This window comes from Rhinopithecus bieti, unplaced genomic scaffold, assembly GCF_001698545.2.
Source record: "Rhinopithecus bieti isolate Rb0 unplaced genomic scaffold, ASM169854v2 scaffold_21703, whole genome shotgun sequence".
NCBI lineage: Eukaryota > Metazoa > Chordata > Mammalia > Primates > Cercopithecidae > Rhinopithecus > Rhinopithecus bieti.
In genome coordinates, this window is record NW_016812332.1 from 1903807 (window position 1) to 1918303 (window position 14497).

The window sequence follows — 14497 nt, forward strand, 5'->3', positions numbered from 1 at the left end:
AAAGATGTGGTGTGTGTGTGTGTATACACTATAATATATATATATTTATATATATAATATAGCGTGTGTGTGTGTGTGTGTATATATATATATATATATATCTTCATTAGTTGAGTACACTGTTAACTTTGAAGTCATACTTCTCCCAAAAGCATGCTTCTACCTCTCTGGTTTGCCTTTTGTTGGCTCTTGGCATGGATGGCATGAGATCAGTGAAGTGGAAGACTATCTAGGTCTACAATCGATTTAACATATTTCACATTAAAGGAGGTATAATATCATGACCCAAGTGAACACATTCTACTGGTAAGATTTTTTTGTTTGTTTAGTCAGAAAGAACCTTTTTTTTTTTTCTTTTTTTTTTTTTTTTTTTTTTGGTGAGACGGAGTCTCGCTCTGTCGCCCAGGCTGGAGGCAGTGGCCGGACTCAGCTCCAAGCTGCAAGCTCCACCTTCCCGGGTCCACGCCCATTTCTCCTGCCCTCAGCCTCCCGAGTAGCTGGACTACAGGCTCCGCCAATCTTCGCCCGCTAATTTTTTTTTTGTATTTTTTAAGTGGAGACGGGGTTTCACTGTTAGCCCAGGATGGCTCGACCTCACTGACCTTGTATCCGCCCGCCTCGGCCTCCCAAAGGCCTGGGATTACAGGCTTGAGCCACCACGCCCGGCCAGAAAGACCTATTTCAATAATTACATAGTGGTCAGAATATCATTTATCCAGGAAGTAGACAGGCACATTTTGCTCCTTTTGACTGTAGCCTACATTGTTACCTTACTATTTAACAGTTCCAGAGCACAAAAAGGGCCTGAATTGAACACTGATCTTCTATTAGATTGAGGTAAGGCAAGAGTGAAGGGAAGGAAGTAGAAATGCAGGATGGAAATAAGATTTCTTTGGGTTGTCTAGTGATTTAATCTATATGTGAGACTGTTATCAACATTGGCACACATAAGAATAGCACATCATTTTATGGCTGGTGTGCACCAAAAAGAAAACACTTTATGTAGCAGTGTTCTAAAAATACCCACTGGGCAGAAATTCAAAATGGTCAGAGTATGTGTGTTTGTAAGAGAGAGAGAAAAAAAACAAGAGAAAGACAGAGAGAGAGAAAGACACACAGAGAGAGATAGTATGAGAGAGCATGAATATTTTGCATGCTGCTCAAAAGAAAACCAGAAAGATTAACCCATGGCAGGAAATCCAGGGTGATTATATCCCTTCTCATTTGGTTAAAGTCATTTGGCATATCTTATTGTTTAATTAATTTAGATAAACAAATTTGGTCTTTAATCAAGTGATATTTTAAATCGTGATTCATTTGTTTTCACTTGTCAATATCGCTTCTCTTTGGGGATGTTATATTTATATATACTTTCACACTCATCTAGAGGCACTTCTTTTCCTAAAAGAAAATGAACTTATCTTTCCTGCCGAACTTTTAGCCTATAATCCTATTTTAATTTAAAGTTCATTTTATTCAGCCTGTTGTGCTTGGGATTAACCTATATATACTGTTTCCATTTGGGAAGAAAATTTATACTAAACCCTTGTGTGATGAGGGGTGAACTATTCCTGAATTCTCAGATACAAGGCATAAACCTCAACTGTATCTCTAGCTGTAGACATTGCCCAATTTCATCCACAGCCAGAGGAAGTCAGGCATACAACTGACGAGACTGGAACTTCTCCCACAGAAGTGGAAGTCCCTAAAAACTCTCTTGGAATCCTTCTAATTCCAGGAAGCAGAGTCAGAAATCACCTCCATGATCTTCTGCTTCAACAGCATCAAACTATTTGTAGTAAACCTCAACACATTCAGATACTCCCCCTACCTAGTTTCTGTCTTATGGCTGAAATCCTCATCCTCCCTCTACATATCCCTCTTCTACTTTTTGTTTTATTTATTTCAAATTTTTTATTTTTAATTTTTGTGGGTACATAGTATATATATTTATGGAGTACATGAGCTATTTTGGTACAGGAGTGCAATGAGTAATAATCACATCATGGAAAACTGGGCATCCATCCTCTCAATATTTAGTCTTTGTGTTACAAACAATCCAATTATACTCTTTTCTTTATTTTCAAATGTACAATAAAGTTATTATTGACTATAGCGCCCCTGTTGTGCTATCAAGTACTATGTCTTATTCATTCTTTGTATTTTATTTTAACCCATTAACCATCTACACCTCCCCCACTCTGATGCCCTAGTACCCTTCCTAGTCTCTAGTAACCATCCATCTCTGTCTCCATGATTTCAACCGTTCTGAATTTTAGATTCCAAAAATAAAGTGAGACCATGCAATCTTTCACTTTTTGTGCCTGGCTAATTTCACTTAACATAATGACCTCCCGTTCCATCATGTTGTTGCAAATGACAGAAGCTCACTCTTTTTTATGGCTGAATAGTACTCCATTGTGTATAAGTGCTACATTTTCTTTATACATTCATCTGTTGATGAGACACTTAAGTTGCTTCCAAAGCTTGGCTATTGTGAACAATGCTGCAACAAATATGAGAGTAAAGATATTTCTTCAATATACTGATTTCCTCTCTTTGGAGTATATGCCCAGCAGTGGGATTGCTAGATTGTATGGTAGCCCTATTTTTAGCTTTTTGAGGAACCTCCAAACTGTTCTCCATAGTGGTTGTACGAATTTAGATTCCCACCAACAGTGTATGAGGGTTCCCTGTTCTTCACATCCTCGTCAGCATTTGTTATTGCCTGACTTGAATAAATGCCATTTGAACTGCACAGACCTCTTCTAATGGCTAAAATCTATGCATCTTTTAAGATAGCTCAGATGTTCCCTCCTCCCCCAAGCCTTCTTGACCCCTTTCAGCTAGGCTGGATTAGGTAGCCCTTCTAAGGACTCCCATAATACTCTATATCTTAAAATTTCCCCCTTCTTAATTAGGTAATTTATTTTTCGAGACATGGTTTCACTCTGTCTCCCAGGTTGGAGTACAGTGGCGTGATCACAGCTCACTGCAGCCTCAACCTCCTGGGCTCAAGCAATCCTCCTGCCTCAACCTCCTAGGTAACTGGGACCATAGGTGCAAATCACCATGCCCAGCTATTTTAAAAAATTGTTGGTAGGTTGCAGGGTCCCGGGCTGGTCTTGAACTCCCAGGCTCAAATGATCCTCTTGCCTTGGCCTCCCAAAGTGCTGGGATGATAGGCGTGAGCCACTGTACCCAGCCCTGCCCATTGTTTTATAAGGATGTATCTAAACGTCTCTCTCTCTCTCACTACACTGAAGACCATGGAGATTAAGTCTTATGTATCTTTTTCATTGCTAGCATCTCATACTACTGCCTGCAACACAGTAGTTGGAAAATAAATATTTCATTAACTGATTTTTCATATTATCTATTGCATTCTAGGTATTTTAGATATTTTCCTATCAATTATTGCATTTCCTTTCTCAAAAAAAAAAACAAAAAAAAACATGAAGTACACTAGGATAATTATTCCCATTTTGTAGACTGAGATATATCTTGGTGAGATTAAATGTACCAATCAAGGTTCCATAGCTAAAAAGTAGCAGAGAGCTAACTTGAATTCTATTCTTAATTTTTAATCTAGTTGCTCTCTCTCCTCTTAGGAAATTAGACTATAGTGAATGCATGACTTATCCCTAAAAATAAACATTATTTGTGTAGTTGGAAGCAATCTGAGCAGACTCAATGCAATCTAATATCTAGGATCAGGAGCTTTTACCTATAGCTTCAAGAGAGAAAATAATAGTCAACTGTAGTCCTAAATTCCTGTCAATCAAGATATTACCTGGAATTCTCAATGGCGTAGTCTTTATTTTGTAATTCTTGCATATTACAGCAGGAAATACTCTGACTGAAATAAAAATGTTCTGCTTACCTATAGTTTTAAAAATAAGCATTCCTTAAAGACAATGTTATGTTCACCTGGCAGGGAGGGCATAGTTTACCACAAGGTAAATTCTTGGCTCTCTCAGCCTTTGCTACCCCATAGTTACCACACTGTCCTTCATGTTGGCTTAGGAGCCCAAAACATTTCTGACCTCCAGATCTGCTTCCTGGGCTTTTCTACTTAGATGTTTCAGAGACCATAAAAAGAACTATGTCTCAAATACTCCGCTCTTCCTCCCTCTTCCTCTTCCTCTGCACTCCCCTCCTCAGTGAATGCCACATCTGTCTCCTAGAGTGCACGAGTCTGAAATATGGAGGTCCATTCTCAAATAACCCCTCCCTCAACAACCCCATCTGCCAGGTGACCAAGGCTTGTCAATGCAGCTTCTTTCAGTTTCTATTGTTGTTGTCTTAGCTCAGGGCCTATTTCTTATTTGAATGACTGGAATAGCCTCTTAACTGAGCATTGTCTAGCCTAGGCCTAACCAATCTATTCTCCACACAGTTAGTAGATAATTGTTGCAAACTACTAATCTAGTCATACTGGGCATCCTTTAGTCATTCCGGCTGTTTGCACACACTGCCTTCTCTGTGAGAAACACCCTTGTCATTTCTGACCCTGGGCCATCCTCCATGACACTTCTTCAGGAAGGTTTTCCTGATTTCCATATACCTATCACCTTTTGTGTCCCACTGCCTCTATGTCCCCAGTGCCTAACACAGCCTGCACTTAATAGGGGCTAAATATTACATGTTGAATGACACCAAAATCACTTGAATCCAAGTATTCTTGTTTTCTTTCTCTTTGAGCCAATAACTGGGGCATCAGAATGGTTCCATTAACTGTCAACCTAAAAGTCTTTAATATCTAAAGTGGTGCTTCTCAAACTTCAGCACTAGATTCACCTGGGAGGGTCTGGGTGTGGTGGCTCACTCCTGTAACCTCAGCACTTTAGAAAGCTGAGGTGGGTGAATCACTTGAGGTTAGGAGTACGAGACTAGCTTGGGCAACATGATGAAACTCTGTCTCTACTAAAAATATAAAAATTCGCCGGGCATTGTGGTGTGCACCTGTAATCCCAGACACTTGAGAGACTGAGGGACAAGAATCGCTTGAACCCAGGAGGCAGAGGCTGCAGTGAGCCAAGATCATGCCACTACACTCCAGCCTAGGCAACGGAGCAAGACTTTGTCTCAAAAACAAAAACAAAAAACAAAAGAAAAAAACCAGAATCACCTGGGATGCTTGTTAAACAAAGATTGCTGGTATCCACCCCTAGACTTTCTAGTTTAATAGGTCTGAAGTGGGACCTAGGAATGACATTTCTAACACATTCCTAGGAGACACTGCTGCTGGTGGTCCAGAGACCATACTTTGAAAACCACTGAGGCAATGGTTCTCAACTGCTGGTGAGCATTAGAACCTAATCACTATCATCTACTTCTGCCTACTGAATCAAAATTTTCAGTAGGGTGGGGCAGACTGGCTTTTTTCCTGCTTAAAAGCTCCACAGGTCATCCTGATGCACTATCTTGGTTAAGAACCACGAATTCAATGACTAACTGCTGGATCTGGACTTCACCTTCTTCCAAAGCCTTATTTTTCACACCTCCTTTAACTTCAATCCTCCTCTTCAGTCCTATGAAACAGTAAGCAGTCTGATGATTCCAGACCTTTCCTCCCTTTTAGCCCTGGATCAGTTTTACTTATTCATTCATGCATCCATTCATTCATTGCGTACCTAGCACTTGCCAGGCACTGCACCAGATGCAGGAGAGATGCAGCCCTGCTTTGTAGAACTCATTCTGTTTGCTCTAAGCTCCCTAGCATTCTCTGTTTCCCCTTCTCTCTCACTGCACAGATCAGTATCGGCTTCATGCCACAGTCTCTTGCTAGACTGCAAATTCAGTGAAGGCAAGGACTGTGGTATGTCTTTGTAGGTGCTCCATATGTGTTTTTCTGGTTAAATTGAAAAGCACTTCTGCTGACCTAGCCCTCTTTCAAAAACCATCTCCAGAGCCTTCTCTCTCTGCTCTTTCCTGACCTGCTCTAATTCTACTTGACACAGTCAGAATTGAGCTCTGCCTTCAATGAGCCCTCCCCTTTTCCCTACACAGATTTCTAACTTGACACTTAAAATGCTTTATTCCACGCTGTTTACAGAGATCTGGTTCCTTCTACCAAACTGTGAGCTTCTGAAAAAGGAACCATTTCATTTCCACCATTTTAATATCTGTACTTCATAGAGCCTGACATATAGAAAGTACTTTAAAACGTTTGTCAAATTCAGCCTGGGCAACATGGTGAAACATTGTCTCCACTAAAAATACAGAAATTAGCTGGCCATGGTGCCCCACCCCAGAGTCCCATCGACTCAGGAAGCTGAGGTGGGAGAATCACCTAAGCCAAGGAAGTTGTGGCTGCAGTGAGCCAAGATCACACCACTGCAATCCCAATCCAACCTGGACAATGAGGACATGAGACCCATCTCAAAAAAAAAAAAAAAAAAAAAAAAAAAAAAAAAAAAAAAGTTTTGTCGAAATTAATGAATGAGTTAATTTATGTTTTGATTTCAAACTGCTCTGCAAAGTTTTGCCCAAACTTCCTTTGCAGGTTTAATGAACTCTACTTAAGACTTCCATTTCTCCATAGTAGGATGATACCTTAATTCAAATTTCATACAGTATGGAATATGCACAACACCAGATTTGGGGGAAAAGCTTATTAAGAATCCAGATAAATCCTTACAGAGAGGGCAAATAGTGACTTTATAGATTATCTCCTGCATTCTTGACTCAGAGTGCTGACTCGAGATCTTAGCTCCACTTTAAACATTCTATCCGTGCCCCTCAGTTCTCTCCTTTATATAGACTGAACGAAAGACATGGTTTTTAATCTACATTTAGTTTTGACATCAAGAATGATAATACTTAGCAAATTAAACTGACTCTTTGAAATTCATTAGAAAAATAAAATCAGATAACCTCTCAATAGGAAAAGGTATCTGAAAAAGAGATGATTACACTTTACAAAATATACAGAAAGTAAATGTTCTTGATAAACTATGCTCAGAGCATCATGCCATGCACATAGTAGGCCCTCAATGAATATTTATTGGGTGAAAAAAGGCAACTGGTAAGTGCTTTCAACTACATTGAAAAGCACTGACTTTTGCTACTGTTGTTTATCACCAGAGACTCACACAGCTTCCTCCAGGAGCTATGGTTCCACTTTGGGATGCTGGAGCCCGTGCCAAGTGTTTCCCACAGGTGAACAAACTCTGTTACTAGAACTCATACAGTCTCACATACGTTCAGGGAAATCCTCCTACCACATATATTCATAACTGCTAACCACACAATTCAGAGTTGTACAATATATAAGCTGTGATATATCACCTTGATATATAACTTTTTGTCAGGCTAAAGAGGTTATAAATTCATTTCTAAAAGTTATTTTGGCTACATAAAATTCTCAGAAACTTAAGATCACCACTCAGTGTAGCAGCTCAGTCTTCCCTGGAGTAGTCTTATTCATTTTTCAACTACATTAGTACATATAAGCTTTTTAGCATGCTTGTAGGCATGAGAAGGAAATAAAATGACATGAATTGTATCACCAACTTAATTTTCTCTTTAGTGTATTGGATATCTGCATGTGGAATGAAGATCCTTGAAAGCCCACACCATTCCCACAATTACTTATTGGAAACAATGTTCATTCTATGTAACAAAAAGAATGATTAATGAAGTTTATGTATCATTGGAGCAGATAATTTTACAAAGCTACTTTCTTAAGGCTTTAGAATTAAGGATTTGACTGTGGGAACAGAGAGTTTTAAGGGCAGGACACCCCAGATAACCTCACCCACATACATTTCTCAAACAATGCTTTTCTGTATGTAAACAGAAAATAGAAAGGAGTATATGGTTTTTGTCCTTAGTATTAAATAGCTGGCTTTCTTTCAGGACACTCTTAAATTTCTGCACAATGCACAGCCTTCAGCACCCCAAGGAGCATAAACAAAGGATATCAGGCAAGTTCACCTACTCCCACTTCACAGAACAATGCTTGTTGTTAACTAAGCAATTCTCAGGGCAGATTTATGATTTGTGGAGCCCAGAGTGAGTGCTCAGGTTGGGTCCCTGGAATCCGGGGTCAGAAGCACGTGGTGCTGTTCAATCCCCAGGGCTTTTACAAAACATGAAAATGTGACCTAAGTTTGTGCTTGCATGTACACCAGAGGCTATTTAGGCATTTAGAGAAATTAAAGCACATTAAGGCCTCAAAGCAGTTTATTGTTCATGCTTCGAGATTTAACTTTTTCTTTCTTATTTGCTGCTATGTTTTTCCTCTGGTGAATAAATGACTACTGAATCAAGTAAGATGAATTGACTACATATATAACATGTCTCACGTATTAAAATATACTGATAGAGCAACAAGTTATAGAAATAGGTAAATGTGAAAACTTGAAAATTCCCTTTTCATTTCCTAAACAGAATTATGACTCTGAATGACTAAGAATACAGGAGTTATTTCCTGTATTCCTAGACACTGGGTTTTTATAATAAGAAAGAATTTTTCATCAGTGTACTTAATTTATCCCAAAACTTTATATGAGGATTGTAGTTCCAGTCAGAACTATAAGCACTTAAAAAAAATAAATCCAAACAAGTGCTTGAAAAGGCTTCTTTCCTCTTGTCACTTTAAGAAATATTTTGGCTAGAGTTACATCCCATAGGTTTATATAATGCTATTAACATGTAATGTAACTTTGGGGAATAGTTTCTCCTTTGTGTTGTCTGGTACAAGTCTAAAAGTAAAATAGGTTACTGTTTCCATTTTCATGAGCATAACTATTATCAAATTATTAATACTATGAAATAATCCAATTTCATCACTACTCTTTTACTCTCTAAAATCACCTATTAAATATTACAATTGGGCTGGAAAAAAAGAAAAAATACGTGTATATATATATACATATATATTTAGACAATGTTCACATCATTTTAAAAGTCATTTGGAATTATCTAAATATGTGACTTAACTGTTCAATAGTATGAATAGTTAGTATAATATAAATACAGCCGTATGTCCCAGGCTGAATGAAATTGTTGATGGGTCAGTGAAGGTGTTGGGTCCTCTCACATACCATAGATAATTCAAGAGCTAGCCTATTCCAACTGACTTCATGTGAAGCTAAGTGGCTAACCCATGGTCTCTAAACAATTATTACATTTCTACATTATTCAGGAAAATTATGTTCTACCAAGTTTCCAGTGTGGTTCTGGTGTTTAAAAGTCCTCAAATAGGCTTTAAAATAAATTGTGAAATCTGAAAAAGAGCAAACACAAGGAAAAAATAATTTATAAAGAAGACAGATCAATACTAAAGGCACATTGTAATCACAAAAACACTTATAAAATCACAACACTGTATTTTAAAAATTAATAATGAGTCAGAAAGTTCTGGGTTAGATGGCAGAGGCTGATGAAATCCAGTCTTCAATTCTGGCACAAATGGAAAAGAACATAAATGCCTAGTCTACTGAGCTTCTCCTTGTCTGTTAGCTAGAGAGGAAATACCTTCCTAACACCTACCAGTGGAAAATCATTGAAAAAGTAGATTAGTGAGAATAAAACAACAAAAAGAATAGCTCCCTACCCATTGCTTCCCACTGAATGAACTTTTGACATATCAGCAAACTCTTCTTTTCGCTTGCTGCTGCTGGTATACTGCTCGCTGTACAGCTTGAGGGACATCTGCTCAACAGCATCTCTTTGTGCTTCCAGGTAGCATAGTTGAACCTCAGCCTGGAAAGAGAAACAAAGAGAAATTGCTGTTTTAATCCAGAAGGAATGCATTTCAAGTGAGGTGTAACAGCTCAAAGAATGGGAATTCTTCACATCATTATACTGCTCCTTTTCGAGTTGGATTTAATGGGATCAGTTGGGCATATTACAGAATTATATTTTAGATCTGAATCTTACAAGTTCTTCCTTAAAATATGACCTGAATAAATGAACCCTCAGAAGACTCTGTAAATATCACAAAATATCCCTGAGATCATAATACTGTATGATAAGACTTTACATAAAAATTCTGTGAAATTCCTTAATAATATTCTTCCTTATATTGTCACATATGTAACACTTATTTTTTTAAAATCCCTCTCCAACTCACACATTTGCATGGACACATATTCTAAATGCTTCTCTATTATTTTCCCTATGGAGAATAAAAAAGCCTAGTGTTAATTCCAGTACCTCTTCAATAACCACAATAGACTTTATTACATTTTTTGGTTGTCTGTGTTACTGTCTTAATAATTTTAAAGTAATGCAAATAGTGATTTTGCTTACATGCAGGTATGAATTGTTAAATCTTTCATACTTAGGGCTCACTGTAGTAAAGGAGAGGTAGTAAGTTCACCATGCTGTTTTCTATCAAACCAAGGCCAAAAGAATGCTGAATAATATTTGGCATGAAACTGTATTGAATAGATGCTTTATTTATTGCAGCTGTTCTGATCCCTGTGGCTTTCAGGTTCCCTAGAACACCAGATGAGACTGAGAATGATATCTTCTCAGGGGCATGCTTGGCCATGGTAAAGGGAAGGGAGCAATGCTGAGTTCATGTACACTGTAGACCAAAGGACTCTTCTTTTAGTGTGCTTCACTAAATCCAAGCATGTCCATTAACACTTCTCATAAACCTTAAAATCGCTACTTTACAATTTTATTATATATTCTAGGAAAAACATTTCTGGGTCAGCTGTTGAGTAATTGCCAGAATTCTGTAACATGTAAGAAGAAAAGTCGGGTCGGACATGACCTTCTACTCTTAGTATCCACAGCTGACCAAGGCCTTTTGCCTGATCTCTAGTTTTACAGCCTCGACTATGGAGAAAAAGTGAATATTATAAAGTGGCAGCTGCTTAAATTCCAAATTAGTACTCTATAAAGGAAATGGGTAGCCTATGAAAAAATGAGGTCTCGCAGGCTGGGCACAGTGACGCGTGCCTGTAATCTCAGCACTTTGGGAGGCTGAGGTGGGTGGATCACTTGAGGTCAGGAGTTCGAGACCAGCCTGACCAACCTGGCAAAACACCATCTCTACTGAAAATTCAAAAATTACCCGCGCGCATGTCTGTAGTCCCAGCTACTTGGCAGGCTGAGGCAGGAGAATCACTTGTACCTGGGAGACAGAGGTTGCAGTGAGCCAAGATTGCTTGACTACACTTTAGCCTGGGCAACAAAGTGAGACATTGTCTCAATTTAAAAAAAGAAAAGAAAAAAAGAAAAATGAGGTCTCAAACCATTCTAGAATTTCTATGTTGTTGCTTTTTGTAAGTACTTAATTATGAATGCTCTGGGTTGCTGAGAAAGAATTTAAAGAAACACTGTTAAAATAACTATAGTTATATAATTGAAGTTTCAGAAATCAGATCAAAACTGCAATGCATTTGTTGGTTCATGTGAACTGCTCTTGCCCAAAATAATTGACTTAAATAAGAAGACACTCAATTGGATTAAGAACTATGTCAAACACTATAAACAAAGGATAATGTTATATGGAGTACATTCAGTTGGGAGTAGGGGGTATGGCTGGTGGGAAGGCACAAAGAAAATGCCAGATCTAGTGATGTTAGTATCTTTATTGATGATGTGGAAAAGGAGGTATGCAGAATGTTAACAGCACATATAGAAGACTGTCAACTAAGAGGTTTGCAAACATCATGGAACCTGAAAGAATGATAACTACTTTCAGTTAGATGAAAGATGAAATAATGTTTTATTTTAAAAGGATAAAACTAAATGTAAAAGTCAATAATCAGAAACACAACAGAATAAATCTTTTAGAAGAACATACAAATTTTTATGAGATAAATGAGATTACAGAGATATTGAGCAATAGTCAAAGAACTTAAGAACAATACTCTTCCAAAATGCCACCCCTTTACTTTCAATGCAAAGCCACAAAGTTTAACGAGTATTATACCCACACTAAGTATTCCACTGACCCAATTAGAGTAATGCATTTGTGCCATTAGGCGCCAAGGGACATGTTTGATATCTAAAGGTTCCTGTTAGTTTTTAACCATCCTAAGTCACAAGCTGGACCATGGTTCATTCTGGGTAGTGACCTCACAAATGTGTGCCACTGGTCACAAAAAGGATCATAATAAGAGAAGTCAACTTCCTATAGACTCAACACCAGTACAGAAAAATAATCTGCATTCATCTCTGTGATCCTCAGCCATTTCTGTGTACAAAGAGATATACTTCACATATGACAGGGATATATGAAAAGAAATTCAGAGAACAAAGCTGAGAGTAACTCCAAAAATAGTCACCTTACAAAATGATTGAAATGTTATAATTTATGACTTTTATTGCATAATACCTCACAAGCATTTGGCAAAGGATATTTCCCTGCACTAACAAGGAGATGAATTAGATGGCACAGGTCTTTCTTATCCATCTCTATTTCTATTTCTGTTTTCAGTGATTCATTCCTAAATGAGATGATAAAAATAGAACCAAAGTAGTTCCTCCTGCTAAGGTTGAATGGCTTTGCCAGTCTAAATCTCTCTGCAGACTGTCTTAACCTTTTTCTCATATTCTATCTTAGTCCAAAGATAGAAAGAGTTGAAGAAAATTTAGTCCTTTAAAAACAGTAACGCAATCTCTGGTTAAAAAAAAAATTATTAGCATCTATAACAGTAGATACTTTAAGAAGTGACTATATTTTACAAATGGAAACTTAGCACGATTAAATAATATTTAAGATGCACAATGAAAATAATTTGGCAACTTACTCATTAAATAGGGGGTTGGGGAAGAAGACTCGGTGATGGAATCTCCTCTTCCCTTCTAGGTCACTAAAAGACCCATGATACCATCAACAGGAGTAGGAGATAGGAAGAGCAATTCAAGTGGATGGGAGATATCATCTGGATTTGAGTCTGTCAGTTTAAGGTACTGGTGGGATGCTCAGAATGAGATGTTCAGCAAGCAGGTGGAAATATTAGGACTGAAATACAAACCTACAGGCAATGGCTGCCATTAGGAGGTGAAGTGAGAATGCCATGGGAGAGAGTAGACAATGAGAAGAGAAAAAAGATCAGTTTTCACTTACTCTGGTCTAGGCCTTCATTATCATTGGCTTACCCAATGTAATGGATTCTCAGTCATTCTCCCTCCCAAAATTCATTTTATTTATTGTTCAATGATCTTTTTGAATCACAGTTGAGATCACTGGTGTGTTGTTTGTGGGCTCGATTCTGGGCCACTTTTCTCTATCTATGTACTCTCTTCCATGGCTTTAAATGTCAACTAAATAGTAATGCCTTCCAATCCTCTTCTCTAAGCTGCATACTTACATACCCAACCAATCACCTGACATCGCTACTCAGGTTTCTTTAGACTTTACTACTTAAAACAGAACTCTTCATCCTCATCTTTACCACATCCCCCAAACCTTTCTGTACTTAAGCCTTTAAATAAAATAAAACCTTTCCTTTCAAATAAATGGTACTGTGTATTGCTCATGTCAGAAACCTGAGAGTCACTGTTGACTCTTCCTCTTCTTCATTTGCTTTAGCAGGTTATTCCCTAAGTTGTTGAGTCCTCTTCTAAAATGTCTCTCCAGTCTGTTTCTCCAGCCTACACTGCTGCCAGCCTAGTCCAAGCTTTCATAATCTTTCACCTGCAGTACAGCAAATATATTCTAACATGTATCTCCCTGCACTCATTCCTAGACCCCTAATCTCTTCTCTTACAGTGGCCAAAGTAGTCTTTATAAAACATGAGCTGGTTTTAGACTGCATTCAGACCCAAAAAACAAATTTCTCCCCATGGCCTAGGATATTTGGTTCCTGCTGACCTTAGACCACGTTTTCTACCAGTCTCCCTCTTGATCATCATGCCCCTGTCATCCTTGCCTTGTTTCAACACTTTAAATATTCTATTTCTTTAAACAGCCTGTTCTTGCCTCAGGGCCTTTGCACATATTGTTCCATTTCACTGGAACATTATCTTGCTAATGTCTTCTCATCTTTCCAGCTCTCAGCTGACACACTACCTCTACAAAAGGCTTTGCCTAACTTATCAAAACTAGATCCATTCTATTTTTCCTCTATTTCAGATACAGATTAATTTCCTTCATAACACATATCAAAATTTAAAATTCTTGCATTTGCTGGTTTACATTTTTTTCTGTCCCTTTTTCTAGACTCCAAACTCCATAAAGGATTGTTTCTGTCTCCTTTGCCATTTTGCATTCCCAGTACCCTGGCAATATCTGGAACATGACAGGGGCTCAGTAAATAATTGTTCAATGGATGAGTTGTACATTTTTGCATTCAACCATTCATTTATTATTATTATTATTATTATTATTATTATTATTATTTTGAGATGGTGTCTCACTCTATTGTCCAAGTTGGAGTGCAGTGGCATGATCTTGGCTCACTGCAACCTCCACCTCCTAGGTTCAAGCGAAATCTCCTACCTCAGTCTCCCAAGTAGCTGGGATTACAGGTGCCTGCTGCCACGCCCAGCTAATTTTTATATTTTTAGTAGAGATGGGGTT

General features: G+C 38.0%; 1 protein-coding gene across 1 annotated transcript in view; it reads right to left on the reverse strand.

The window, feature by feature from the left end:
- Positions 1-14497, reverse strand: part of AKAP6 (A-kinase anchoring protein 6) — a 642313-nt gene that overhangs the window by 162876 nt on the left and 464940 nt on the right. The window contains 1 exon segment of the mRNA XM_017895900.1: positions 9566-9714. Coding sequence (XP_017751389.1) covers positions 9566-9714 — 149 coding nt within the window.